The sequence below is a fragment of the Hemitrygon akajei genome, chromosome 5, assembly GCF_048418815.1.
Source record: "Hemitrygon akajei chromosome 5, sHemAka1.3, whole genome shotgun sequence".
NCBI classification, from domain to species: domain Eukaryota; kingdom Metazoa; phylum Chordata; class Chondrichthyes; order Myliobatiformes; family Dasyatidae; genus Hemitrygon; species Hemitrygon akajei.
Genome location: NC_133128.1, coordinates 74,126,600 through 74,154,118, shown reverse-complemented (window position 1 = coordinate 74,154,118; position 27,519 = coordinate 74,126,600). Strand labels below are relative to the sequence as shown.

Here is a 27,519-nt window from a genome sequence, read left to right as displayed (position 1 = left end):
AGGAGAATGAGGGAATATTTGATAGCAGTATAGAAAATTATGAGGGGCATAGATAGAGTAAATGCAAGTAGGCCTTTATCCATTGAGGTTGGGTAAGACCAGAACTAGAGGCCATGGGTTAAGAGTGAAAGATGAAATGTTTATGGGGACCATGAAGGGGATCTTCACTGAAAGGGTAGTGCAAGTGTGGAACGACCTGCTAATGGGAAGGTGCAAGTTCGATCTTAGCACTTAAGAGAGGCTTGGATAGGTGTAGGAATGACCAGGGTATGAGGGCTATGGTCCAGGTGCAGGTCATTTGGGCTAGTCAGTAAGAACTAGATGGGCTGAATAGCCTGTTTCTGTGCTGTAGTGCTCTATGACTCTATAAATAAAAGTAGTACTTGTAACCAGGTGACAGTTGAATATCATTTTTTATTGTTTCGGTGCACTATGTATTCACCCTGGTAATGCTAAAATAGCTGCCCGTGCGTTTAAGAGAAAGCAGTGATGTCATTATGCACATATGAAGTAGAAAGAAGCGTTGCCAGGCTCTAGAATGAATGGCGAAGGCTGGTCGTATGGTGGGGATAGGTGAATAATATTTGATAATATCCATCTAAATTCATTCTTTCTTAATTGTAAATCTAGAAAATCAGTAATTTGACATGTTTTACATGTGAATGGTTTAGATTTTCGCGAGTAAGGTAACAGTACTGGATAGCGTGGATGTACGAAGTTCCTTATTGGCCTAGAAGTTAGTCTTTTTAGTAATTTAAACTCCAAGGCAATATATTGTTAAAGATTTTATATTAATTTATTTTTGTCTTTCTTTATTGTTTCATCACCGAATGTGAATGTAATGGAGTAATGTGAATGCGTTAATCTCTGTTTACATAGGGTGAGCGAGGCAAACTTGTTTCAGGGTCTAGCCTGTACGTGTTTGGAAGTTAAGCATGTGTGTGCCAAAGTGAGTATATCTCTTAGTTAAGATGAGATGTATTGATTTATATTTTTGATATTGTATATAAGGTACAGGGTTGGCAGGATTCTGATATTGTTTGAATTGTTCTGCTTTAGAATTGCCACTACCGTATTGGTCTTGTATATTTTGTTTCATTTATTTTCATACTGCATACGTAACAAAGGTGTGGACCGAAATCAAGCTGAAATTTTAACAGTGGGAACTGTGTTTGTTTTTAAATCCATTTTGTCATTTTTATTTTATCTGCATTAAAACAGATAAAGGAATTAAAGACCCAAAAAAGTATTTGTTGTCCTCAGTGTGTACTTTTCCCCAGGCTACATGTTTAATATATTCACAAGACACAAATTTTGTCATGAATTCTCTCTTCTCCATTCGTCATAGATGTTAACGTAGACACTGCGCTTTCTGTACAACTTAAAATGTGCCCATGCTCTGAAGACAGACAGACAGACAGACATACTTTATTGATCCCAAGGGAAATTAGATTTCGTTACAGTCGCACCAACCAACTTTCCCATTTCTGACAAAATGTTATTTAACTTTAGCTTCAATTCAGTCAGCTCTCTACAGTTGCTCGAAATGGTAAAAACAATATGCATTTTAAACAAATTTCTTTCAATCCTTTTATTTGCTTATTTGGCACAGTTCTTGCTGTGATATACATCAAATCACATCATTATTCAAGGATGTAAGAATTGTCACTTACTGAGTTCTGAAAAGCCTGTGATTAAAAATTCAGTCTGATGTTAATCAGGGGAATAATTGACAGCAACTATGCAAGTTGTCTACTTTCAACTTTTGTACCAATTAGCCATAAGATTTATCTCATTCATTAGCTTGCGATTTCTTCCTGATATTTTCTTGATCCTAAAGCATTTTGGCAGTAGTGATGAGGAGTGGCTGTGTCCAATTATGGGAAAATCTAGAATTAGGGGTCACTGCTTAAAAATAACTTCCAAGAGGACTACAGCCTTGTTGTTGAGTTTGGAGACTTATGAGCCTCAGTGACCCCGAGAGCTATGCTGACTGGGCTTCATGCTTTGGCTGTTGGTAGGGCGACCCATGTCAGACAGGTGAACAGGTAGAGGCCAGAATGAGAGTGGTCCATCGGCCCTCTGGGTTCGTGGGTTCAGCTCAGGGCTAACAACTCTGACTGGCAAACCGTCAGAGATGGAGGACATTCATTGCTGCCCTAAATGCCAGTGGCATATTAGGCAGTAAGTAAGTAAGAAATTTAAAAATAAGGGGCTGTTTACTTGCACCAGTGAAGAGATTAATTTCTTTTCTCTCTGAGGATTGCAAGTGATTGGAATTCTTTTCCTCAAAGAGCATTGAGAGCAGTAGCTTTGACTATTTTTAAGGCTGAGGTAGATGGATTGTTGATAAGCAGGGAGTGAAGAGGCTTCCATGGGTAGTCATTATTAAACTGAGATCAGCTAAGATTTCTTTGAATGGTGGAACAGGCTTGAGAGGGCTAATGACTATGGCTGCTCCTAATTCACATGTATCAACTGAGAGAATAAGTGTGACAGGCATACAGGGTGGCTAATAGTTTGGCAATATAACGAAAAACAAACCTTTCTTATATTTAAAACAAAATCAGAAAAGCCTGGAAAACAGAGCTGGTCAAACAGCATCATCAACAGGTCAGATCTGATAAAGGTCTTTGTCTTGGTTTCTGCTTCCTTGACTGGCTGAATTCTTCCAACATTTTTGCTTCAGATTTCAGCATCTCCTGCTTTATTTACTTTACTTTCCAACATTTGCATTGATTGTTTAATTGGTATTATAATGTTAATCATAGAACATATGGCCTGCTCTGCCATTCAATACAATCATGGCAAATCTTGTATCGCATACCATATTCTTGTCCACTCCTTATCTTCTTAAACACCTCTTCTCTCCCTGCTTATCAACAACCTACCTACCTCTGTCTTACAAATATTCAAAAGCGCTGCTTTCATTGGTGTCTAGAAACCTACATTGCACCTGTTTGATAGTCTTGGCCTTGAGTACCTTCTGCAGCAAAGGGCTTTTCAGGTTCACCACCTTCTGGTTCCTTAAAGGTTATAGGTGGGGTGGTAATGGGGTCAAGCTCCTACTACCTATTAAACGCTCCCTATGGAGTGCGCCTCAAATAGCCTCTGACAATCAAGTCCAGCTCTTGGCCTTCACGTGTGGCTTAGCTACTAAGCCCATTTTTACTAACAGGAGAGGGGGCAAAGATTGGAGCCTTAACACCAGTCACTTCGGGCAGATGGGGCTCGTCAGCCCTGGTTGGCAGCTCATCTGGGGGGAGGAAAACTCTGATCTCAAACCTCTGCTGCCTTGCAGCTATACCCACTCACGGGGAAGGCTTTGGGACTAAACTACAAGGGAACGATCTGGAGCAGGAGATCTTGAGCTCAATGCTGGCTGGGAACTCCTGCAATGCTCCTGGTCCCAAACTGTAATGGTCTCTGCTGTTCCTTTGGGTCCATCAGATGTGTGGAGAGGGGGAGCTTGCTACATGGGCAGCAGCTTGCTCTCCATATTGTACTGCCCAGGCTTGCATATCTAGACAGCTAGGATGCAATATCCATGCTCAACTCTGACCAAGAGAGGCCCTCACCTCACCTGACCTTCTGAGTGAAGAAACTTGCATATCTTATTCCTAAATATCTTGACCAGTTATCTTGAGATGATAACCTCTTAACCCAAACCTCTAGCATGGAGAAAAATATTCCTCCTGTTTAGCCTGTCAAACCCTGTTAGAATGTTGTTGGCTTCAATAAAGTAGCTTCCTATTTTTCTGGAATACAAATCTAGTTGACTCAATCTCTCCTTGAAGGACAATCCAGCTAATTCTGGCATCAGTCCAGTGAACCCCTGCTGCACTCCCTCCAAGACAGGCGTGTCTCCTTCCTTGGTTGGGGAGACCAAAATTGCACATAACACACCAGGAGTACGAAGTTCCTGTATGACTGTAGTAAAAATAGCAAAGGTTTTCCAATGTTACATTGTCCACTTAGGTTCGTTAGATAATAATTTCACATGAATCTAAAGTTGGCAGTTATATCATGTCACTGAAGACCTTGCTATACTGCGGATGGTTGTCTGTTGCTAATGCACTCCTCAGACGCTGCCAGAACAGGGGCTGGGCATGGGGGTTAGAGGGCCACACCAGGACAGAGTTCGGGCACAGTCGCTTTTTCAGCCTGACGTACTTGGAGCGTTGCAAGACCTTCTCCAGGAAAACCAAAATGATCACGTCGACCTTCTCATCCAGCAGCCGCTGGTAAGCCATGTAGAAAGCACTTCTAAAGCTCCCACTGCTCACGTAGCAGCTGGTGAGGACAAAAATAGTCTTTCTGCTCTGATGGATGCTCTGCGACAGGTTGTCCATGACATGTTTACCTGGCACCCAGTCCCGTTCTTCCAAGCAGAGAGTGAATTGCCGCTCGCCCTGCTCTTCCAAATTGGTTATCAACTCATTGAGGACCCAGTCAGCCACCTCGTTGTCTTGGGTGTCATAAGCAACGAATGCCCCGTAGGCTGTCTTGTCATTGGGAATGCGCCGGTAGCCTTTGAACTTGGCCAGGCAGAAGTGGTAGCTGTACCAGACGTCCCAGCTGAACAGGTGGCCGGCGACAGAGGTCACAAGCAGCAAGAAGGTAGTCAGGGCAGAGAAGGAGTAGAGAGAAATGCTGAGGTAGTCCAGCTCACAGGTGTGCAGGTCAACTGTAACCACAGCATGGTCACGATGGGCTTTAGGGGAGGCGCAGGTGACATCAGTAGCTAGGCGGGGGATGTAGACCGTGGTGTGGTTGATCCACCAGACAAACCAGGCCGCATCACAGGTACAGAGGAAGTGGTTGCCGCTCAGTCTCAGCTCCCGGAGGTGTTTGACAGCACTGTCTGGGAAACTGGACTTCTGGATGGTTTTCAGGTTGTTGTAGCTCAGATCCAGGTACTGCAGGGAAGTGACGTCCTGGAGGAAGTCCTTTGTCAACTTGAAGATCCGGTTGCGAGTGAGGTTGAAGTTTCGGAGAGTGCGGGTGCAGTTGGACAGTTTCCGGGGTACAGTACTCAGTTGGTTATTCCCAAGATTCAGCAGCTCTAGCTGGCTCAACAGATGAAGCCTGCCCCAGTTGAAGCTCCGCAGTTCGTTATCACTCAACACCAGCTGCTTAAGGGCATGGGGCAAGTGATCGAAGACTCCGGGTGGGACAAATTTCAGACTGTTCCCTGAGAGATCAAGGCGGCTCAAATTGGAGAGGTTCTTGAAGAACCCGACGTACATGTCATTACCATCACCCCACATGTAATTCAACTGGTTTCCTCGGAACTCCAGCACACTCAGTGAGTTGCTGCACAGCTGAGGGTCAGCCGATGAGTAGATATCATTCTCATTCAAAATGAGTTTTGAGAGGTTGCCCAGACTGTGGATGAAATTTAAATGGTGAGTCAAGCCTTCCATTTGAAAATAGTGGTTATTGTTGCTGAGGTCCAACACTTCCAGTTCCTGCAGCTCCCGGAGGGCTGTGTTATGGAGGAGGTCAATACGGTTGTTGGAGAGGTCCAGGTATCGCAGGTGAGGAAGGTGATGGAACTCAGAACCATTGAGCGCCTGGCTGAGAGCATTGCCTGAGAGATTCAGGCACGTAATGAAGGACAAGTTCTTGAACTGTTCCTTGTCGATGTAGAAGATGTTGTTCCTGCTTAAGTCCAAGGTGGAGAACCTGTGGTTGCATTCACTCTGTGTGATTGGTGACAGGTGGTAATACTCCTTGTTTTTGGACTTGCAGCTCCGTGCAAACTCATCATAGCGAAAGTATCGCAATTGGTCAGGGGATCCGTAAAACAACCCGACATCTTGTTGCAACTGGCTGTTCAGCCCACAGGAGCCACCTGCCGACTTGGTGGAAGAGGGTGAGATCTTGTTCTCTGAGAGGTTGATGACCTGCAAGGTGCGGAAATGGGTGAAGATCTGGAGATCAGCCACTTTGATGAAGTTAGTCCCCAGGTCCAAGAGCTTGAGCTTGCTGAGTCCCTGCAGTGGCTTGAGGTTCTCGCTTGTCAGATCCTTGAACACATAACCCCGTATCTTTAAGATCTGCAGGGACTTGAGATATGAGAAGTTGGTGGACAAGTTCAGATGCTTGGGGTACACTGACAGCTGGTAGTTGAAGGACAGGTCTATCTCTTTCAGACTGTTGAGGTGTCTTAAGAATGAGGCAGTAGCTATTTCTGTCACTAGAAAATTCTGAGAGAGGTCCAACATCATCAGGTTGGTGGTGTATTTGAACCAAGAGCTACGCACGGTTTTCAATGAGTTACTGTGGAGGCGCAAGATTCTTAGTTTTCGCAGTGCATCAAAAGCACTGGGAGGGATATCAATATGTCCTGGAGAAGGACAGGGCTGGCAAGGGAATGGAGCATTGTAACAGCGGGGACAGTTCCCGCTCAAGTCCAGGATTTCCAACTCGATCAAGTTGGCAAAGTCTGTCTCGTTGATATGCCAGATCCTGTTGTTGTACAAGATGAGCTGCCGTAAGCTTTGGGGCAAATGTTGGGGGACATGGGTCAGGTTGTTGTCCTTGAGCGACAGGACAGCAAGGTGGCTCAGGTTGTAGAAGGTGTCCTGCTCAATCCAATATGTAGTGTTACAAGGGTTGCGATAGTAGCAGTTCTGGCCAAGATAGATGCTCTCGAGATTGGTCAGCTTTGAAAAGTTTGCCCTGTCCAGAGAGAAGATGCTGTTGGCTTCCAGGCTGAGTAAGGTGAGGGTTTGAGGCAGCCCTTGTGGTATGCCAGACAATTGGTTACCATCCAGGTACAATGACCTCAACGCTGGCAAAGAGGAGAATGCATTTCTCATTAATAGTGGGGGCTTTGTGCACACCCGGTCTTTGGGTCCAAGTCTGACGGGCACACAGTTACACCTGAGATCAATCTCCATTAAGTGTTTCAGCCCAGAGAAGGAATGGGGGTGCACCTTGGAGATGCTGTTGATAGTCAATGTGATGTTAGTGGAGTTGAAGGGGAAGCCAGTCGGGACATAGTGCAGCTGCCGATTGCTGCAGTCCACAAGGACTTCAGAGCCATTTTGCACCACATCACACGGGAGGCTTTTGGGAAACCACTGGCCCAAATTCAAAACTGGGGTCCACAGGAAGTCGATGTAAATCAGCACGAGAGACCATCTGGTTAATGCGACCTGCAACAGAAAGAACAAAGGGCAGCTGAAGCAACCATTTGTGAGGCGTCTGGAGGACCTTGCTTTAACGGTTGTCACCCCTCCTCACCTGGATCTACCCATCTATCACCTACCAGCTTTGCTCCACTCCTTTTACTCATCTCATTATAGGGCTTGCCTTCCCTCTATTTTTCTGTTCAGATGGAGGATATCATCCCTAAAAAAAGCTATCACAAACAAGAGAAAATCTGCAGATGCTGGAAATCCCAGAAACACACACAAAATGCTGAAGGAACTCAGCAGGCCAGGCAGCATCTATGCAAAAGAGTACAGGCAATGTTTCCGGTTGAAACCCTTCATCAGTTCTGAAGAAAATAAGACGAGGGGTCAGAGCTGGAAGGTGGGGGAGGGGAGAGAGAAACACAAGGTGATAGGTGAAACTGGGAGGGGAAGGGGTGAAGTAAAGAGCTGGGAATTTGATTGGTGAAAGAAATTCGGGGTTGGAGAAGGGGGAATCTGATAGGAGAGGACAGAAGGCCATGGAAGAAAAGAAAAGGGAGCACTGGATGGAGGTAATGGGCAGGCAAGGAGATAAAGTGAGAGAGGGAAAAAGGGAATGGGGAATGGTGAAGGGGGGGGTGGGGCATTACCAGAATTTTGAGGAATCAATGTTCATGCCATCAGGTTGGAGGCTACCCTGCCGGAATATAAGGCGTTGCTCCTCCAACCTGAGTGTGGCTTTATCGCGACAGTAGACGAGGTGATGGACTACTTGTTGTAAAGAATGGGAAGTGGAATTAAAATGAGTGGCCACTGGGAGATCCCGCTTTTTCTGATAGGTGCTCAATTTACATCGGGTCTCACTGATATACAGGAGGCCCCACCGAGAGCACTGGACGTATGACCTCAACAGACTCACAGGTGTAGTGTCGCCTCACCTGGAAGGACTGTTTGAGGCCCTGAATTGTAGTGAGTGAGGAGGTGTAGGGCAGGTGTAGCACTTGTTCGGCTTGCAAGGATAAGTACCAGGAGGGAGATCAGTGGGGAGGGAAGAATGGACAAGGGAGTCATGTAGGGCACGATCCCTGTGGAAAGCAGAGGATGGGGATGGGGGAGAGGGAAAGATGTGCTTGGTGGTTGGAGACGTTGGAAGTTACGGAGAATTAGGAGCTGGACGTGGAGGCTGGTGGGGTGGTAGGTGAAGACAAGAGAAACCCTATCCTTGGTAGCGTGGCAGGAGGATGTACGCAAAATGGAAGAGATGCAATTGAGGGCAGTGTTGATGGTAGAGGAAGGGAAGCCCCTTTCTTTGAAGAAGGAGGACATATTGCAGTTGAGGGCAGCTCCACAAGAAGAAGATGTCCCCCTTCTTCCAGGAGAGGAGCTTCCCTTCCTCCACCATCAATGTTGCTTTCAACCTCATCTCTTCCATTTCACACACATCTGCTCTCACCCCATCCTCCCACCACCCCACCAGGAAAAGTGTTCCTGTTGTCCTCACCTACCACCCAACCAGCTTCCACATCCAACTTCTGCCATCTTCAGCAGGATCCCCCCACCAAGCACGTCTTTCTGTCCCCTCCACTTACTGCTTTCCCCAGGGATCACTCTCTGCACGGCTCCCTTGTCCATTTGTCCCTCCCCACTGATCTCCCTCCTGGCACTTACCCTTGCATGCAGAACAAATGCTACACTTGACTCTACACCTCCTCCCTCACTACTATTCAGGGCCCCAAATAGTCCTTCCAGATGTGGCAACACTTCACCTGTGAGTCTGTTGGGGTCATCTACTGTATCCGGTGCTCCTGGTGTGTCCTCCTGTACATTGGTGAGACCTGATGTAGATTGGTAGGCTGCTTTGCTGAGCATCTACGCTCTGTCCTCCAGAAGAAGAGGGATCTCCTACTGGCCACTTATTTTAATTCCACTTCCCATTCCCATTCCGACACGTCAGTCCATAGCCTCCTTTACTGTTGTGATGAGGCCACACTTGGATTGGAGGAGCAGCACCTCATATTCCATCTAAGTAGCCTCCAAACTGATGGCATGAGATGAACATTGATTCCTCAAACTTCCGGTCATGCATCCACCCCCCCCCCCCACTTCATCATTCCCCATCTCCTTTTCCCCCTCTCACCTTATCTCTCTACCTGCCCATAACCTCGTTATTATTAATGCTTTTTGAGATAGTGATTTAGATGCATATCATATTTTTTACTGAGTTAAGTATTGTATGTAATTAGTTTTGCTACAACAAGTGTATGGGACATTGGAAAAAAGTTGAATTTCCCCATGGGGATGAATAAAGTATCTATCTATCTATCTATAACCTCCCTCTGGTGCTCCTTCACCTTTTCTTTCTTCCATGGCCTTCTGTCCTCTCCTATCAGACTCCCCCTTCTCCAGCCCTGTATCTCTTTCACCAGTCAACCTCCCTGCTCTTTACTTCACCCTCTGATGCACCATCAATAACTCTTGGAGACGGGCGGCAAAAGATAGGCTTTTATTAGCTGCAAACATGACCACAACATCTTGGAGACTGAGGGAAGAGCAGTGCCTCCAATCGCCTTTATACAGGTGTCTGTGGGACCAGCCACAGGAGCAGTCAGCAGAGGGGCGTGTCCAGACAGGTATACATAGTTTACCACACCTTCCACCCCTCCAGGTTTTGCCTATCACTCCCGCCCCACCTTCTAATTCTGACCCCTCACCTTTTTTTTCTCCAGTCCTGGTGAAGGGTCCTGGCCCGAAATGTCAACTGTTCACTCTTTTCCTTAGATGCTGCCTGACCTGCTGAGTTGCTCCAGCACCTTGTGTGTGTTGCCTATAAAACCAACATCCATTTCCCTCTGCAGATGTTGCCTAACCCACTGAGTTCCTCCAGCATCTTGTTTGTTACTCCAAATGTCTGCATCTGCAGTCTGTTGTATCCACAGAAGCAAGCCTTCCCAAAGCATTATTCACACTCAACTTACTCCAATTTGTAAGAAAAAAAATCTTGCTGCACTCCCATTAATTCCCTTCAGATTCTATTGCCTCCTCCTCCTCATGACAGGCCAAAACCCTCTCCCCCATTGAGGCCATCTTCAAAAGGCAGTGCCCATCACTAAGGACCTCACCCACCATCAAGACCATGCCCTCTTCTTGTTACTAACATTAGAGAGGGTGCATAGGAGCCTGAAGACACACACTCAATATTTTAGGAACAGTTTCTTCCCCTCGGACATCAGATTTCTGAATGGTTCCTGAACCCATGACTACCAACTTGATAATCCTTTTATTAAACCCTATCTATTTATGTTTGTAATTTATTGCAATTTTATGCTTTTGAACCACAAAACAACTAATAGTCTGTCAGTGATAATAAATCTGATTCTGAAAGAAGCCAGTCAGACCTTTGAGGTCTGTTTTCAGAACAATCATGCTAATCCCATTCTTACACTAATTTTCTTGTAATTCTCTCTCTCTCTCTCTCTCTCTCTCTCTCTCTCTCTCTCTCTCTCTCTCTCTCTCTCTCTCTCTCTCTCTCTCTCTCTCTCTCTCCCTCTCTCTCTTCCTCTCCCCCTCTCCCCCCCCTCTCTCTCTCTCTCTCTCCCTCTCCCTCTCTCTCTCTTCCTGCCTCCAAGTTTACTGTGGCCAGTTAGACAATAGACCATAAGATATAGGAGCAGAATTAGGCCATCTGGCCCATCGAGTCTGCTCTGCCATTCAATCATGGCTGATCCTTTTTTCTTATCTCCTCCTCAACCCCAGTTCCCGGCCTTCTCCCCGTAACCTTTGATGCCATGTCTAATCGAGAACCAATCAATCTCTGCCTTAAATACACCCAATGACCTGACCTCCATAGCTACATGTGGCAACAAATTTCACAAATTCACCACCTTTAGCTAAAGAAATTTCTCCGCATCTCTGTTTTGAAAGGGCACCCTCTATCCTAAGGCTGTGTCCTCTTGTCCTAGACTCTTCCATCATGGGACAACCTTGCCACATCTAATGTCTAGGCCTTTCAACATTCAAAAGGTTTCAATGAGATTCCCCCTCATCCTTCTGAATTCCAGCGAGTACAAACCCAGAGCTATCAAATGACCCTTGTATGATAACCCTTTCATTTCTAGAATCATCCTTGTGAACCTCGTCTGGATCTTCTCCAATCCCAGCACATCTTTGATGCAATGAGGGGCCCAAAACTATTCACAGTACTCAAGGTGATGCCTCACCAGTGCCTGGTAAAGCCACAGCATCATCTCCTTGCTCTAGTATTTTAGATCTCTTGAAATGAATGCTAACATGGCATTTGCCTTCCTCACCCCCGATTCAACTTGCAAGTTAACCTTCAGGGTATTCTGCACAAGGACTCCCAAGTCCTTCTGCATCTCAGATTCCTGAATTTTCTCCATATTTAGAAAATAGTCTGCACATTTATTTCTACTACAAAACTGCATGACCATGCATTTTCCAACATTGTATTTCACTTGTCACTCTTTTGCCCATTCTCCTAATCTGTCAAAGTCCTTCTGCATCCTATCTGTTTCTTCAACACTACCTGCCCCTCCACCAATCTTTGTATCATCTGCAAACTTGGTGTACAAAACCATCTATTCCATCATCTAAATGATTTATATACAACATAAAAAGAAGTGGTCCCAACACTGACCCCTGTGGAACTCCACTAGTCATTGGCAGCAAACCAAAAAAGGATCCTTTTATTCCCACTCACTGCCTCCTACCAATCAGCGAATGATCTAACCATGTTAGTAATTTGCCTGTAATACTATGGCCTCTTAACTTGGTAAGCAGCCTCATGTGTGGCACCTTGTCAAAGGCATTCTGAAAGTCCAAATATACAACATCAACTACATCCCCTTTATCTATCCTACTTGTAATCTCCTCAAGAATTCCAACAGGTTTATCAGGCAGGGTTTTCCCTGAAGGAAAACATGCTGACTTTGTACTATCTAGTCCTGTGACACCAAGTACTCCATCACCTCATCCTTAACAATCGACTCTAACATCATCCCGACCACTGAGGTCAGGCTAACTGGTCTATAATTTCCTTTCTGCTGCCTTCCTCCTTTCTTAAAGAGTGAAGTAACATTTGCAATTTTCCATTCCTCTGGCACCATGCAAGAGTCCAATGATTTTTGAAAGGTCATTTCTAATGCCACCACAATCTCTAATGCTACCTCTTTCAGAACCTTAGGGTGCAGTTCCACTAGTCCAGGTGACTTATGTACCTTTAGGTCTTTCAGCTATTTAAGTGCCTTCTCTCTTGTAACAGTAACTGTACCCACTTCTCTTCCTTCACACACTACAACATCAGTCATACTGCTGGTGTCTTCCACAGTGAAAACTGACACAAAATACACATTTAGTTCATCAGCCATCTCCTTGTCCCCATTATTATTTCTCTGGCCTCGTTTTTAGCAATCCTATATCCACTCTTATTTCTCTTTTATTTTTAACATACTTGAAACAAACTTCTACAATCCACTTTGATATTATTTGCTAGCTTGCTTTCATAGTTCATCTTTTCCCTTTTATTGATTTTTAAAATTGCTCTCTGTAGGTTTTTAAAAACTCCCCAATCCTCTATCTTCCCTTCAATCTTTGCTTTGTTGTATGCCTTTTTTTTTGCTTTTACAATAGCTTTGACTTCCCGTTAGCCGCAGTTGTACTATTTTACCATTTGAGAATTTCTTCATTTTTGGAATACACTTGTCCTGCATCTTCCTCATCTTTACCAGAAACGGATGCTATTACTGCTCTGCTGACATCCCTGCCAGCAGCTCCTTCCAATTTAATTTGGCCAACTCTTCTCTCACACCACTGTAATTTCCCTTACTCCACTGAAATACTGCTACATCAGACTTTACGTTCTCCCTATCAAATTTCAAGTTGAACACAATCATGTTGTGATCACTGGTTTCTAAGGGTTATTTTACTTTAAGCTCCCTAATAGCCTTCAGTTCATTACATAACACCCAATCCAGTATAGCTGATCCCCTAGTAGGCTCAACAACAAACTGCTCTTAAAAGCTGTCCCTTAGGCGTTCAACAAACTCACGCTCTTGAGATCCATTACCAAACTGATTTTCCCAATTGACCTGCATGTTAAAACCTCCAATGACTACCATAGCATTTCCCTTTTGATTCACCTTTTCTATTTCTTGTTGTAACCTGTGGCCCACCTCCCAGCAACTGTTGGGAGGCCTGTATATAACTGCCAGTCCGGGTCCTTTTACCCTTGCAGTTGCCTAACTCAACCAACTAGGATTCTACATCTTCTGATCACGTCAATTCTTTCTACAGATTTGATGCCATTCTTTACTAGTAGAGCCACGCCACCCCCTCTGCCTACCTTCCGATCCCTCTGATATAATGTGTAGCCTTGGACATTCGGCTCCCAACCACAACCATCCTTCAGCCACGATTCAGTGATGGTGCCAACACACCATACCTGGCAATCTGTAATATTGCAACAAGATCATCCACCTTATTTCTTATACCACGTGCATTTAGATACACACCTTCAGTACCATATTTGCTATCCTTTCTGCCTCTGCATCCCTAACGTTTTGATACTTAGCCTGTTGGCTGCATCTAAGTCCCATCACCTGCCTGCCCTTCCTGATAATCTGACTGCATGTTATCTTTACTTTTTTTTAACTATCCATCCTTTCCTGAGTCCCTACACCTTGGTTCCCAACCCCCTGTCAAATTAGTTTAAACCCGCTCCAACAGCTCCAACAAACCTGCCCGCGAGGATATTGGTCCCACTTAACCTACTACCTGGGATGTGGGATGAAACTGATGGAGAACACAGGGAGAACATCTGAACTCAGCATAGACAGCGCTTAAGCTCAGGATTGACGCTGGATTGCTGGAGTGCTACAGCAGCAGCATTAACTGCCACCCCACTTTGCCGTACAATCTGTGGTGGGATGTGAGAAGAAACCTGAGCACCCAGAGGAAACCCATGCAGCCATGTTGGAGAATGCACAAACTCCATTTGTGTAGAGCTGGGGATCAGGATTGAACAGTTCTGCTAGCTGCATTACTGTAAGTTTTCTCATAATGGTTTGTTAGTTTACAGTAGGAGAATCAAATGAATTAGTCACATAATTTGCTGCAGTATTAGGGAAGTATCACGGACATTTTTGCCTGCCTGAGAGAGTTGGGCCTCATTGCAGGATAGTTAAGAGTCAGCCTAGGGAGTCACTCACAGACCAGACTGTCAGGAAGGCCGGTTTACTTCACCAGAGGACATTCACAAGCCAGATGCTATTTTATATTAAGCTGATAGACCTATGGCTGCCATTATATATATTGGTACTTAATGGCTCTAGGTCTGTATACTCAATGGAATTCAGAAGAATGAGGAGGGATCTCATTGAAACCTATCGAATGTTGAAAGGCCTGGATAGAGCAGATGTGGGGAGCAGGTTTCCTGTCGGACCAGATCTGTCTAAGACCAGAGGAGGACACAGCCTCAGAATAGAGGAATGTCCATTTAGAATAAAGATTAGGAGGAATTTGGTTGTTGGGTGTCGTCATTGGGTGTATTTAAGGCAGAGATAGATAGGTTCTTGATTAGCCAAGGCATCAAAGGGTAGGGGAGTGAGGATGACTGGAAGAATTGGATCAGCCCATGACTGAATGGCAGAGCAGACTCGATGGACCAAACGGCCTACTTCTGCTCCTATATCTTATGGCCTTATGGTCTATGGAATTTCATTAGCCAGAGAGTGATGAATCTGTGGAATTTGTTGCCACAAGCAGCTGTGGAGGCCAAGTCACTGGGGGTATTTAAGGCAGAGGTTGATAGATTCTTGATGGAGTAATATGGGGAGAAGGCAGAAGATGGGGGCTGAGAGGAAAATGGATCAGCCATGACGAAGTGGTGGAGCAGACTCGATGGGCCAAGGGGTCTTATGGTCTTAATTCTTGATTTTTAATTAAGTTTTCTCAGCTGCTAAAACTGTGCAAAGAATGATAAGACCCAGAAAAGTACAGAGTGACTGAAGTTCAAGTTTATTGTCACAGGCAGACAGTACAAAGACAGCATATAAATGCCATGAAAGTTAGATTTTTTTTTGCAGCACAGTTCGTAGCACATAGATCGTGCAACTGTACAACATAGTACAGGCCCTTTGGCCCAAAAATGTTGTGCCGATCTTTTAATAAATTCCAAGACCAATCAAATGCTTCCTTCCCACATAACTCTCCATTTGCCTATCATCCATGTGGTTATCAAAGAGCTTCTTAAATCCCCTCAGTCTCTACCATTACCCCTGGCAGTGCATTCCGTACACTCACTGCTCTGTGTTTTAAAAAAAAATCTCTGATATCCACTCCTATATCTTTCTCCAATCGCCTTAAAATTATATTGACCCCCTCCCAACATATTAGCCATTTCTCTTTTTCCACCCTGAGGAAAATGACACTGGCTGTTCACTATCTATGGCACTTATCAGTTTATCCATCTCTATCAAGTCACCTCTCATCTTCCTACAGAATTAGTACCGGTAAATTATAGAAATGAAAAAATAGTTTACATTAAATGTAAACTAAACTGAATTGCACGTAACTTACATAATGACATGAAGTAAACATAATGACATTGGTGCAAGTTAACAGAGAAAGAAATATGGTCTGAGTTAGAGAAACAGATGGCTCTTAATGTACATGCTCAAGGATCACTACCAGCAACAGGCCAAGTAAGTAAGGTGGTGAAGAAAGCATGCTGAAAGTTTGCTTTCATTACCCAGGGCACAGACATAACATCGGGGAGGTTACAGCACCATCATATGCAGTATTGATTGGGGGAACAGCTGGAATACTGTGTACTGTTTTACTCTTCACAGGTACTACATAGGAGAAGTACAGAGGACGTTCATCGGGATGATCCCTTGGTTTAGCTCAGTGCAAAGAGGCTGGTTTGATTTCTTTTAGAGCAAAAGAGTGTGAAGGCCTATTTGACTGAGATTTACAAAAGAATGAGGAGTACACATAAGGTAGGTAGTGAAAATCTCTTCCCCTTAGCAGAGGTGATTTAATACAATGCTGATATTCATCTTACCCAGAGAGCCATGAAATACAGAAAATAAACCACGGAAGTTGTTGAAAGAAAGGACATGAACCCTCTCCCCGCGCATAAAGGAAAAAGAAACAGAACTCACATACCACAAACCCCCACCCTCTTGCTCGCACAAAAGATCACCCACACAGAAAACATTGGATGGAACATCAAACGCCAAACCCTTCCCTCGCAACAATAACATCAAATCCCTGACCCCCTCGCTCCCTAGAAAAGGTGGCTGGGGAGATTGTGAACTCATGAGATGGGGGGAGGAAGGGTAGGGAAATGCCCTCAGCCTCAAAGAAAATCAAAATATGTAAAATATGAAGTCATGGATGTGTGCACATAACTAGTCTCATTACTAAGGATGGTAGTGATTGCAAATTGAAATGAAGTGTGTTGGGAGGCAAGGTAAACTACAAAACTGGAGATACAGTATAAATGAGATACAGGAACTGTGCAAGAAACATGTGAAAATGTCATGATAGATGGTGGAAGCCATTAACTTATTATGGGACATCTGGAAGTTATGCAGAGCCTTCATAAAAAAATGCAGAGGGCCTTCACCTGTTCACATGCACAAGCATACAGTGGAAAGGGAACCGGAGAAGGTAGACAAGAGATTTAAGAGAATGGTGGCATGGGTAAGACTTCCAGTGCAGAAAAATCATCATTTACATTCTTAGATGAGGAAGGGATAGGAGGAGGTTTGGCGAAAACACTCAGAATCAGGATTATTTTTTTTCAAATGAATAAAAAGAAACTGCATCCATCGGCAGAATGGTTGTTGAGGGGAGAACAGAATTAAGACATTCTACAAAAGTACCGGAGGCAAAGCAGGGAGAAACAAAAAAAACTCAAAAATTTCAACAGTCTGCATTAAGATTCTATTTTCAAAAACAAAAGGAAAAATGAAGATGCTGGAAGTCAAAAATAAAAACAGTAAATACTAGAAATTTCTGTTTTAATCTCAGACTCTGACTGTCATGCCGTCTAATTTTGGTGAGGGCCAGGTACCTTTATGATTGACGAAGGGTCTCGGCCCGAAATGTCGACAGCGCTTCTCCCTATAGATGCTGCCTGGCCTGCTGTGTTCCACCAGCATTTTGTGTGTGTTGTTGTTTGAATTTCCAGCATCTGCAGATTTCCTCGTGTTTACCCTTATGATTGTGTGGATTTTAAACATCAGAGGGGAGTTTGCAATGACACATTCAGTTCAAAGGTGTTTATTATGTGCCAGAGGTTAAAAAAAATTGAAAAAATGCAAAAGTATTTACAGTGCAAAAACTGGCTAAATAACAAGAATGACAAAAGAGAAAATGCTGATATATTCTATCAGAGCAAACATGAGGAAATCTGCAGATGCTGGAAATTCAAGCAACACACACAAAATGCTGGTGGAACACAGCAGGCCAGGCAGCATCTATAGGAGAAACACTGACGAAGGGTCTCGGCCGAAACGTCGACAGTGTTTCTCCTATAGATGCTGCCTGGCCTGTTGTGTTCCACAAGAATTTTGTGTGTGTTGCATATATTCCATCAGTCCTTTAGGACTACAGCTAGAAAAACATCAGTCTGAAGTAATACACCCTATCATACTGCTTCTGTCTTCCCAACTTACACCAGAATGGCCCTTTAAGTAAGGACCTCCTTAGTCTAGGAGAAAACGGCTAGTCATTTCTTTGGAAGGTGGAGGGAGTTGTTATCATGCATCTGAACAATTACACGAAAACAAAACACAGGAGTTCACATCCTTCTTCACAATCACAAATGTTCACAAATACATTCATCACAACAAGATCACAATGAGATTGCCCAACCAAAACCTATCAATAATTGGCCACTTTCCAGAAGCTAGCACTCTCCCCATCCCCCAAAACAAACTCTTCCACTGAGCCAGCACAGAGCATGTGCCACCACAAACAGGCATCCCAATTTTAAGACACCCCACCCATCAGTCAGGTCTCCTGTGGAGGAGATTTGTCCTTGCAAAGATGCAATTTGTTCAGATTCCTTTTCAGTTTTGATGAGTCTTAAAACAGGTCATTCTAGCAGTAGGTCAGATTTACTGTTGAAAGCTCATCAAACATTATTTTGTATACAAAGTATTGGTTTACATGTCTTCTTAGGGAACGCTGCACATAGAGGTGTTGAGGGGAATGATAAGGTTGATCGTTTAGCTAAAAATGCTGTTAAAATTCATCTGTGAATATAAACCTTTCGCTCAACAAATCTTAAGCCTTGCAGGGCTAAGAACTGGGGGTAAATGGTGAGATTTTTGCAAAATGGGCATGAGGGCAGACACCTTTACAGAATATGTACAACGATTGGGTGATGGGAGATGGGGGTAAGACAAGAAGTGAAAGAATTATATTGACTTGACATATTGTGGTGAACTACATATACCTGTCTGGACATGCCCCCTGATGACTGCTCCTGTGGCTCCTCCCACAGACCCCTGTATAAAGGTGATGGAGGTCTGAGCCCGGCCTCTCAGTCTCCAGGATGTAGTATGGTGGTCACTCACTGCTTGTTCCTTCTTCCAGTCAATAAAAGCCGATACCTCGCTTTTACGTCTCAGAGTGAGTTATTGATGGTGCATCACATATAATTGGACATATTATGCTTACTTATTCCTTATATCTTGATGGAAAACATCACTCTAGGGTGTGTAGGTTTTGTCATCAGTGTGAAAGAATTGAACACGTTCTTCTACAAGGTGAAACATATAAGTTTGAAAGAACTCAAATGCCGGCTTCACTACTATCTTTGGGGGCTGATAGTTTTTATTTAAAAACTTCATTAAGTTATGAAAGTGACTTAAATTTAATCACAGTATTGTCCTTCAATATTTACAATCCATAGGGGTAATTTAGTTTTCATTTGATAAAGAACCAGTAGGGGTTTTATTTCCACACTCCAGTCCAGTTGGAGGTGGCAATGCACCTTTCAGTTGGACTGCCAACTGCCATTAAAAGTTAGAAGAAGAGGAAGAAGTCAGGTTCCCTCCCTGAAACTGAAAGCAACAACAAAACGGATGTGGCAGAGAATGCCACAGTCCTGGAGAGTGCAAGTACAAACAAGAGTGTCCATGCTGTGTGTTAGCCTAGCATGCACACCTGAGAAGCATAACGTCATCACTGCCAGACAGGGACACGAGAACTATGGGGCTACTGGGGAGGGGTGTGGGAGGAGGAAGAAATTACTTGTGGCAGACCTGCTCTGTCATACTGACACAGCAGCCTGAAGCTGCGGTGGAAAGGGGATGTTAGACAAAAGATCACAGACATAAAAATCAACCCGGATGTCCAGTGTCTGCATTTGTTTTGTTGGCAGTAAGGAGAAATGTCTTTGCAGAGCAAGTTGTTATGATTCAGAATACAAAAATCTCGATGAAAAGCTGGAGTTTGCAGATGTGGTAGTAGCATTCAGTAGAGGAAGGAAAAAGGGTGTGCAAGATAAATGATCAAAGTTTAAGTAGAAAACATCACTCTAAAATCAGTGCGGTCTGAAAAAGCCAACAAGCCTCTCTCCCTCTCTTTCTCTCTCTGTAGCTTGGTTCTATCATTGTTTATAATCTTGACAACTTTGAACAGCCATTACTTTTTTCAATCCATCTTCTGAAAAACAAATGTGCTCACAAACTCAAGTATATATTTATTTCATATATGATCCACCTGTTGTTGATTTGGGTGAGCCAACTTATATTATCAGTTTTTCAAGATATTTGATTCAACAGATAAAATTTACTAGAATCAGTAAATAGCAACCACCCATTCCACAACTGGGTTTTAAAAGGAGTTCCACCTGCTTTTTTTTGGAGTTTTGGTGTGAAGTGGAATTAGATTGCCTCAGTCTGGTTCCTTGTGGCTACAAACCTACTGTATAAAGCTGCTCACTAAGATAATAGGAAGGATGAATGGTGGAAAATGGGAAGATGGTACACCAGTGCAGCAAGACTGCTAATAGCATCTGTCTGGATGTATATTGAACCCGTGAACACTACCTCAAATATATATCATTTCTGTTTTTTGCATGATTTTAAATCTATTCAATATACATATACTGTAATTGATTTATTTATTTCCTCCTTCTTCTTCTTCTTCTATATTATGTATTGCGTTGAGCTGCTGCTGCTAAGTTAACAAATTTCACGTCACATACCAGTGATAATAAACCTGATTTTGAGTCTGGATGCTGTCTTATAATGGTGAAAATTGTTTCCAGTGGCAACATGCCACAACTTGATAAACAATAAATTCACCACAAAAATTGTAATAAGTTCCACTTCCATCACTAAATTTATACCCTCTGTTCCAGAAATTTTATTTGCAGTAAACGTGTGTAAAATAATTAAATATTAAGCAGACCCATGCATGATAAAACTCCAGTTTGGGGCATATATTTAATTTTGCAATAACTTGTGTGCATTCTACTAACTTGAAACCATATTAAAACAGACTCAACGTTAGCTTTTAGAAAAAGTCTGAAGAACTTAGATGTCCTGTAAAATGGACTGGAAGGTTTTCAACATACAAACAGAAATTAAGCAATGGATGAAGAATATTTCGGATTCATCTTATGATAATGCAGAATGCTCACTTGAATCGAATATCCAGCATCTGAAAACACTGTTATCTCTAGTGTCTACAGTATGTTGAGTAAATTATCAAAGATTACAGAACAATATACATTTACACATATTTAATCTGCCTTATTTTATGGACTACATACTGTATCTTTGGCTGATAAATACTTCTATTCTATAACGTATGTTGTTATAGGATGGTTATGCATAAAATGATTGTAACAGTGAGTTGTGGATTTGCAAATAGTTTCCAAAAGCCACACACATGAGAGGTGGAACAAATTGCCAATCTGATTAATCAGGAATTTTTTGAAACAAATATTTTCATTTTGTTGTGCAGAGAGACAGCTACCACCATTCCAGTGTTTGATATGTTATTACTTTATAATGAGATCCAGCAGCAAAAATTCTGCAGAACTGAGCAATTGACCATTTTCCTTGTGTTGGTTGAGAAAGCGTGTGTCGGATTGGTAACCAGTTGAAGGCCCAGGAGCCCCACTTTGCCTGTTTGCTATACCCCAATCGTTACACACTTTCCAGCATTAATCACCAACAGGGTTCAACAGTGAGAACTGTGGCTCATTTCCTGATCCTTAAATTGGTTATACTGAGATTAGCAGACATGAATCAGCTCAAGGCAGATCAGGAAGAAATCTGCTTATTTCAACCCCATTCTGAACAGTACCCATCCATCGCAGTACACCGCTCTGTGCTGAAGGTATGGTCATCCTTTAAAATCTCCATCTTTTACAATATCTTCAGCAATAAATAACTTACGCAAGATAGATTCTACTAAGATGTAAGCTGCTTTCTATGCCAAAGAACCATATGACACAAAAGAGATTACAATTAAAGTGCTGCTTTTAACATTGCTTGAAATTATAGTACAAGTTTCACCCTATGTCTTAATATATCTAAAATTTCTGAAACAAAATATATTATATTCAAGCTTCCAAAGAATAACACATGGTAAAAAGTGGAAGTGATACAGCACCTACCATTTTTTTCTGTTGCTCAGGCTTGCAGCTGTTTCATTGGGTTTACATCTTCTTTTAAAGTAAACTGACAGAATATTCTTTGTACAATGACAGTGCCTTCAGCAATACCTGGTTCTAATAGCAAATGGAGTATTTTGTTCTGTCTCTTTCTGTAGATCCAGGAGCAGTTACACCTAGAAGCTAAAGCTGGATAAAGTTTCACATGATCGAGAAGTATGAAAGTGAAACTCAGTAATTGGTTCCGCCTCTCTAAAGATAGCTTAAGAAAACCTCTTGCATTGTTCCTAAACTGTAGCTGCGCATTAGCAATTGTTCGCAATGTACATTCTATTTTGTGCATTTTACTCACCTGTTACCAATTGTTATTTCTGTTTCTGCTTGAAATCAATCAAGGAATATCAAACTGCTGGCAGTAACTTGATGCTTTATCTTATCTGTAACAAAACTGAACTATGTCAGTTTTGTCATAGAAGAAGAATGTTGAAAAATATTATTCTATATGTAGCATATCAGACTACCTGGGGAATCGGAAGTGAAAGGATTTGGCTAAGAAAAAGTGAAATAGATATTCTGCAGAGTAAATAATTGGATGTTAATAAATAGTGTGGTCTTGTTTTCATTTTGGAATCAAGGAGATTATAGAAAAGACATATTTACTGAGAAGTTAGGAATGTTTGTAATGGGGAAAAATGTTTTGATTAGAGAGGATAAGTTATGTAGGAGATACACCATAAACACTGGGATAGACCAGCCATTGAAACACACACAATTAATTACTAAATAATTTGGAAATTGTAACTTGTTAAAAGATGAATCCTGTAAAAAAAAGTTATATTTAAGATCCTGCTTAAGTTTTTGTAAAACTAAATTGTAAAATAGTTGAGATGCTCAGCATTTCAGCTACTTTTTGTAGAGTGAAAACTGAGTAAAGGTTTCACATCAATGACCTTCATGAGAATTCGACCATGGAGGAAGGTTATTGACCTAAGATGTTTTTTTTTAAATTTTTTTAATTGAATTTTCAAATAGGTTACAGAAAGAAAAAAACATTATCAACCCTTCCCCCCTCCCCTTAACCCCTCCCCCTTAACATATCCCTATAGAAAAAAAAGAGAAAAAAGAAAGAAAGAAAGAATGCCTGGATATCGGAAGATCCCCACATGCTCCATGGAATTCATAATAGCTTTAATATGTATATTTATTTCTTTCCCCAGATAACCAATAATTTTATCTTCGGAGCACCTATATATTTAATCCTATTTTTTGTAAATAAGGGCGCCAAATTTTCAGAAATATTTCATATTTATCTCTTAAATTATAAGTAATTTTTTCAAGTGGAATGCAACTAAAAATTTCATTCTTCCAATGATCTATACTTAAGTATGAATCCGATTTCCAAGTAACTGCAATAGCTTTTTGGCTACTGCCAATGCAATTTTTATGAATTCTTTCTGATATTTATTCAATTTGGATTTCGATTTTAACCCTTCAATATCGCCTGGATTATGTGGAAGTTGTATTTCAATAATTTGTTCCAGTAAAACTCTTAAATTTGTCCAAAAAGGTTGAATTTTAAAACAGGACCAAGTAGAGTGTAAAAAAGTACCAATTTCTTGATTACATCGAAAACATTGATCAGATAAATTTGAGTTTAATCTATTTATTTTTTGTGGTGTAATATATATTTGATGTAAAAAGTTATATTGTACTAATCTTAGTCGAACATTTATTGTATTTGTCATACTGTCAAGACATAATCTTGACCAACTTGTTTCATCAATTTTAATATTCAAATTAGTTTCCCATTTTTGTCTTGACTTATGAATTCCTTGTTTAATTGCCTGTTTTTGAATCAAATTATGCATACCAGAAATATTTTTTAAAATTTTTCCTTTATGAATTAAAGTTTCTATTTCATTAGGTTTCAACAATAACATTGTTTGACCCAGTTTATCTCTTAAATAAGCCCTTAATTGGAAATAACAAAAAAGAGTGTTATTTGATATTTTATATTTATTCTTTAATTGGTCAAATGACATTAATATACATCCTTCAAAACAGTCTCCTATATATATAATCCCTTTGTGAAACCAGTTATATAAAAGTTGATTATCCATTGTAAAAGGGATAAGTTTATTTTGAATTAAAGGTCTCTTTGCTAATAAAGATTTCTTTATCTCATCATCAACATTTATCTTATTCCATAAATCAATCAAATGTTTTAGTATAGGAGATTCTTTTTTTCCCCGTATCCATTTAGATTCCCATTTATATATAAAATCTTCTGGTATATTTTCTCCTATTTTGTCTAATTCTATTCTAATCCATGCCGGTTTATCTTCATCAAAAAAAGATGCAATAAATCTAAGTTGATTTGCTTTGTAATAATTCTTAAAATTTAGTAATTGTAACCCTCCTAAGTCAAATTTCCATGTCAATTTTTCCAACGATATTCTTGACATCTTACCTTTCCAAAGGAATTTCCTCACACATTTATTTAACTCTTGAAAAAAATTCTGCAGTAATTGTATTAGTAGTGTTTGGAATAAATATTGTAATCTAGGAAATATATTCATTTTTACAGCATTGACTCTACCTATTAATGTTATTGGTAACATCATCCATTTATCAAGATCCTCTTGAATTTTTTTAAATAATGGCAAATAATTTAATTTATATAAATTCTTTATATCATTATCAACTCTTATACCTAAATACTTTATACCATTTATCGGCCATCTAAATTGAGTTAATAATCAACATTGACTATAAACTCCTTTAGTAAGGGGTAGAATTTCACTTTTATCCCAATTTATTTTGTACCCTGATATTTTCCCATATTCTTCTAATCTAGAAGATAATTTACACAACGAATGCAATGGATTAGTTAGATAAATCAGAACATCATCAGCAAATAAGAATCTTATATTCCTCCTGATTAACTCTGAAAGCCATAATATCTGAGTCAGTTCTAATTAATTCAGCTAATGGTTCTATTGCCAACACAAATAAAACAGGTGATAATGGACAACCTTGTCTTGTTAACCTTGTTAACTGAAATGATGTTGAAATTTGGCCATTTGTCACCACTTTAGCTTTGGGGTTAGTATTTAAGGTTTTAATCCATTTTATAAAAGATACTCCTAATCCATATTTTTCCAATACCTTAAATAAAAAAACCCATTCCAATCTATCAAATACTTTTTCTGCATCCAAAGCAACTGCCACACTCATTTCTTCCCTCTTTTGTGCCAAATGAATTATGCTGAGTAACCGAGTTACATTATCTGCCGATTGTCTATTTTTAATAAATCCTGTTTGGTCCATGTGTATTAATTTTGGTAAGTATTTAGATAATCTATTAGATAAAATCTTTGCTATTATTTTATAGTCCGTGTTCAACAAAGAAATAGGTCTATATGATGTTGGCTTTAAAAGATCTCTGTCTTTTTTTGGCAACACTATTAAAATAGCTGTCGAAAAAGATTCTGGAAGTTTATGCGTTCTTTCCGCTTGGTGTATTAGCTCCATAAAAAGAGGAATTAATAAATCTTTAAACTTTTTGTAAAATTCAGGCGGCAAACCATCTTCTCCTGGAGATTTATTACTCTGGAGTGATCCTAGAGCTTCTTCGACCTCTTTTAATGTAAAAGGCTCATCTAATCCTTTCTGTTCTTTCAGACCTAAGATGTTAATTTTATTCCTTTCGCTACAGATGCTGCTTGACCTACTGAGTGTTTCTAACATTTTATGTTTTAATTTCAGATTTACCATTAACTTTTTATTTTGGAACAGGTTTTCTCATTATTTATCCATAAGAGGATATTAGTAAAGGTGTGTTATAGGCTTTGACAGATACTTAGCTCAGAACAAAGGATAGTGACAAATAGATTGGATAAAGAAGTTGCCAGCATAGCATTTTGACAGTAGAGGAGGCCATAGATAGACATATCAGAATGGGAATGGGAAACCGTTTCGCTGAGCACCTACGCTCTGTCCGCCAGAGAAAGCAGGATCTCCCAGTGGTCACACATTTTAATTCCACGTCCCATTCCCATTCTGATATGTCTATCCATGGCCTCCTCTGTTGTCAAGATGAAGCCACACTCAGGTTGGAGGAACAACACCTTATATTCCGTCTGGGTAGCCTCCAACCTGATGGCATGAACATTGATTTCTCTAACTCCGTTAATGCCCCTCCTCCCCTTCTTACCCCATCCCTGATTTATTTATTTCCCCCCTCCTTTTTTTCTCTCTCTGCCCATCACTCTTTGCCTGTTCGCCATCTCCCTCAGGTGCTCCCCTCCCCCTTTGTTTCTACCTAGGCCTCCCATCCCATGATCCTTTCCCTTCTCTAGCTCTGTATCCCTTTTGCCAATCACCTTTCCAGCTCTTAGCTTCACTCCACCCCCTCCTGTCTTCTCCTATCATTTCGGATTTCCCCCTCCCCCTCCTACTTTCAAATCTCTTACTATCTTTTCTTTCAGTTAGTCCTGATGAAGGGTCTTGGCCCAAAACGTCGACAGTGTTTCTTCCTATAGATGCTGCCTGGCCTGCTGCATTCCACCAGCATTTTGTGTGTGTTGATCCAATAAACTAGCTACTTTATTCACATAGCAACATTAGTCTTAGCAACTCCAATTTTGATTTTCTTTTGCAAAGGATCCACATTCACCACACATTGTGAACTTATTCTAAAAATCAATAATCTCCTCGAAAAAAGATTTCTGGGTTTTAATCTCTCCTAAAATATTAAGAGTGAATGTAATTTTTATGATTCTGTCCAAAGTCTTGTAAATAACATTACAGCCTCATAGAGGGATCAGAAGTGGAGAGAGTGAGCAGTTTCAAGTTCCTGGGTGTCAAGATCTCTGAGGACCTAACCTGATCACAACATATCGATGCAGTTTTAAAGAAGGCAAGACAGTAACTATACTTCATTGGGAATTTGAAGAGATTCGGAATGTCAACAAATACACTCAAAAACTTCTATAGATGTACCAAGGGGAGCATTCTGACAGGCTGCATCACTGTCTGGTATTGGGGGGGTGGGGGGGGGGGGGGCTACTGCACAGGACCAAAAGAAACTGCAGAAGGTCGTAAATTTAGTCAGCTCCATCTTGGGTACTAACCTACAAAGTACCCAGGACATCTTCAGGGAGAGGTGTCTCAGTAAGGTAGTGTCCATTATTAAGGATCTCCAGCACCCAGGGCATGCCATTTTCTCACTGTTACCATCAGGAAGGAGATACAGAAGCCTGAAGGCACATACTCAGCGATTCAGGAACAGCTTCTTCCCCTCTGCCATCCGATTCCTAAATGGACACTACCTCATTTTAAAAATATATATTATTTCTGTTTTTAGCACAATTTTTAATCTACTCAATAAACGTATACTGTAATTGATTTACTTATTTATTTATTATTATTTTTCTTCTATATTCTGTATTGCATTGAACTGCTGCTGCTAAGTTAACAAATTTCACATCACATGCTGGTGATAATAAACCAGATTCTGAGTCTGATTGTGATTGCTCTTCATTTTATAATGGAGGTATTTGATTAATCATTCTACATTCTGTCCCTTTCTCCCACATTCACTACCTCCATTGCTTGCTCTCATAATGCTACTGTCCACATTAGTGCTTCCAAAATACATCGGATTCAGTTTGGTCTAGTATGCCCTTTTATTGTGGTTAACATTGCCCT

The 27,519-nt window shown here is 41.3% G+C and overlaps 1 protein-coding gene across 2 annotated transcripts in view; it reads right to left on the bottom strand.

Moving 5' to 3' along the window:
* Nucleotides 1-1,592: 1,592 nt before the first annotated feature.
* tlr7 (toll-like receptor 7) overlaps nucleotides 1,593-27,519 on the bottom strand; it is a 42,571-nt gene continuing 16,644 nt past the window's right edge. The window contains exons 1-2 of one of the 2 annotated variants that reach the window (XM_073045794.1): nucleotides 21,811-22,011; nucleotides 1,593-7,166 (exon numbers count right to left, since the gene is read on the bottom strand). In XM_073045794.1, the coding sequence (XP_072901895.1) occupies nucleotides 4,020-7,166; nucleotides 21,811-21,813 (3,150 nt within the window). In that variant the 5' untranslated portion in view covers nucleotides 21,814-22,011 and the 3' untranslated portion in view covers nucleotides 1,593-4,019. Of the gene's footprint in view, nucleotides 7,167-21,810; nucleotides 22,012-27,519 lie in introns of those variants that run through there. The other variant, XM_073045793.1, reaches the window with a different exon arrangement.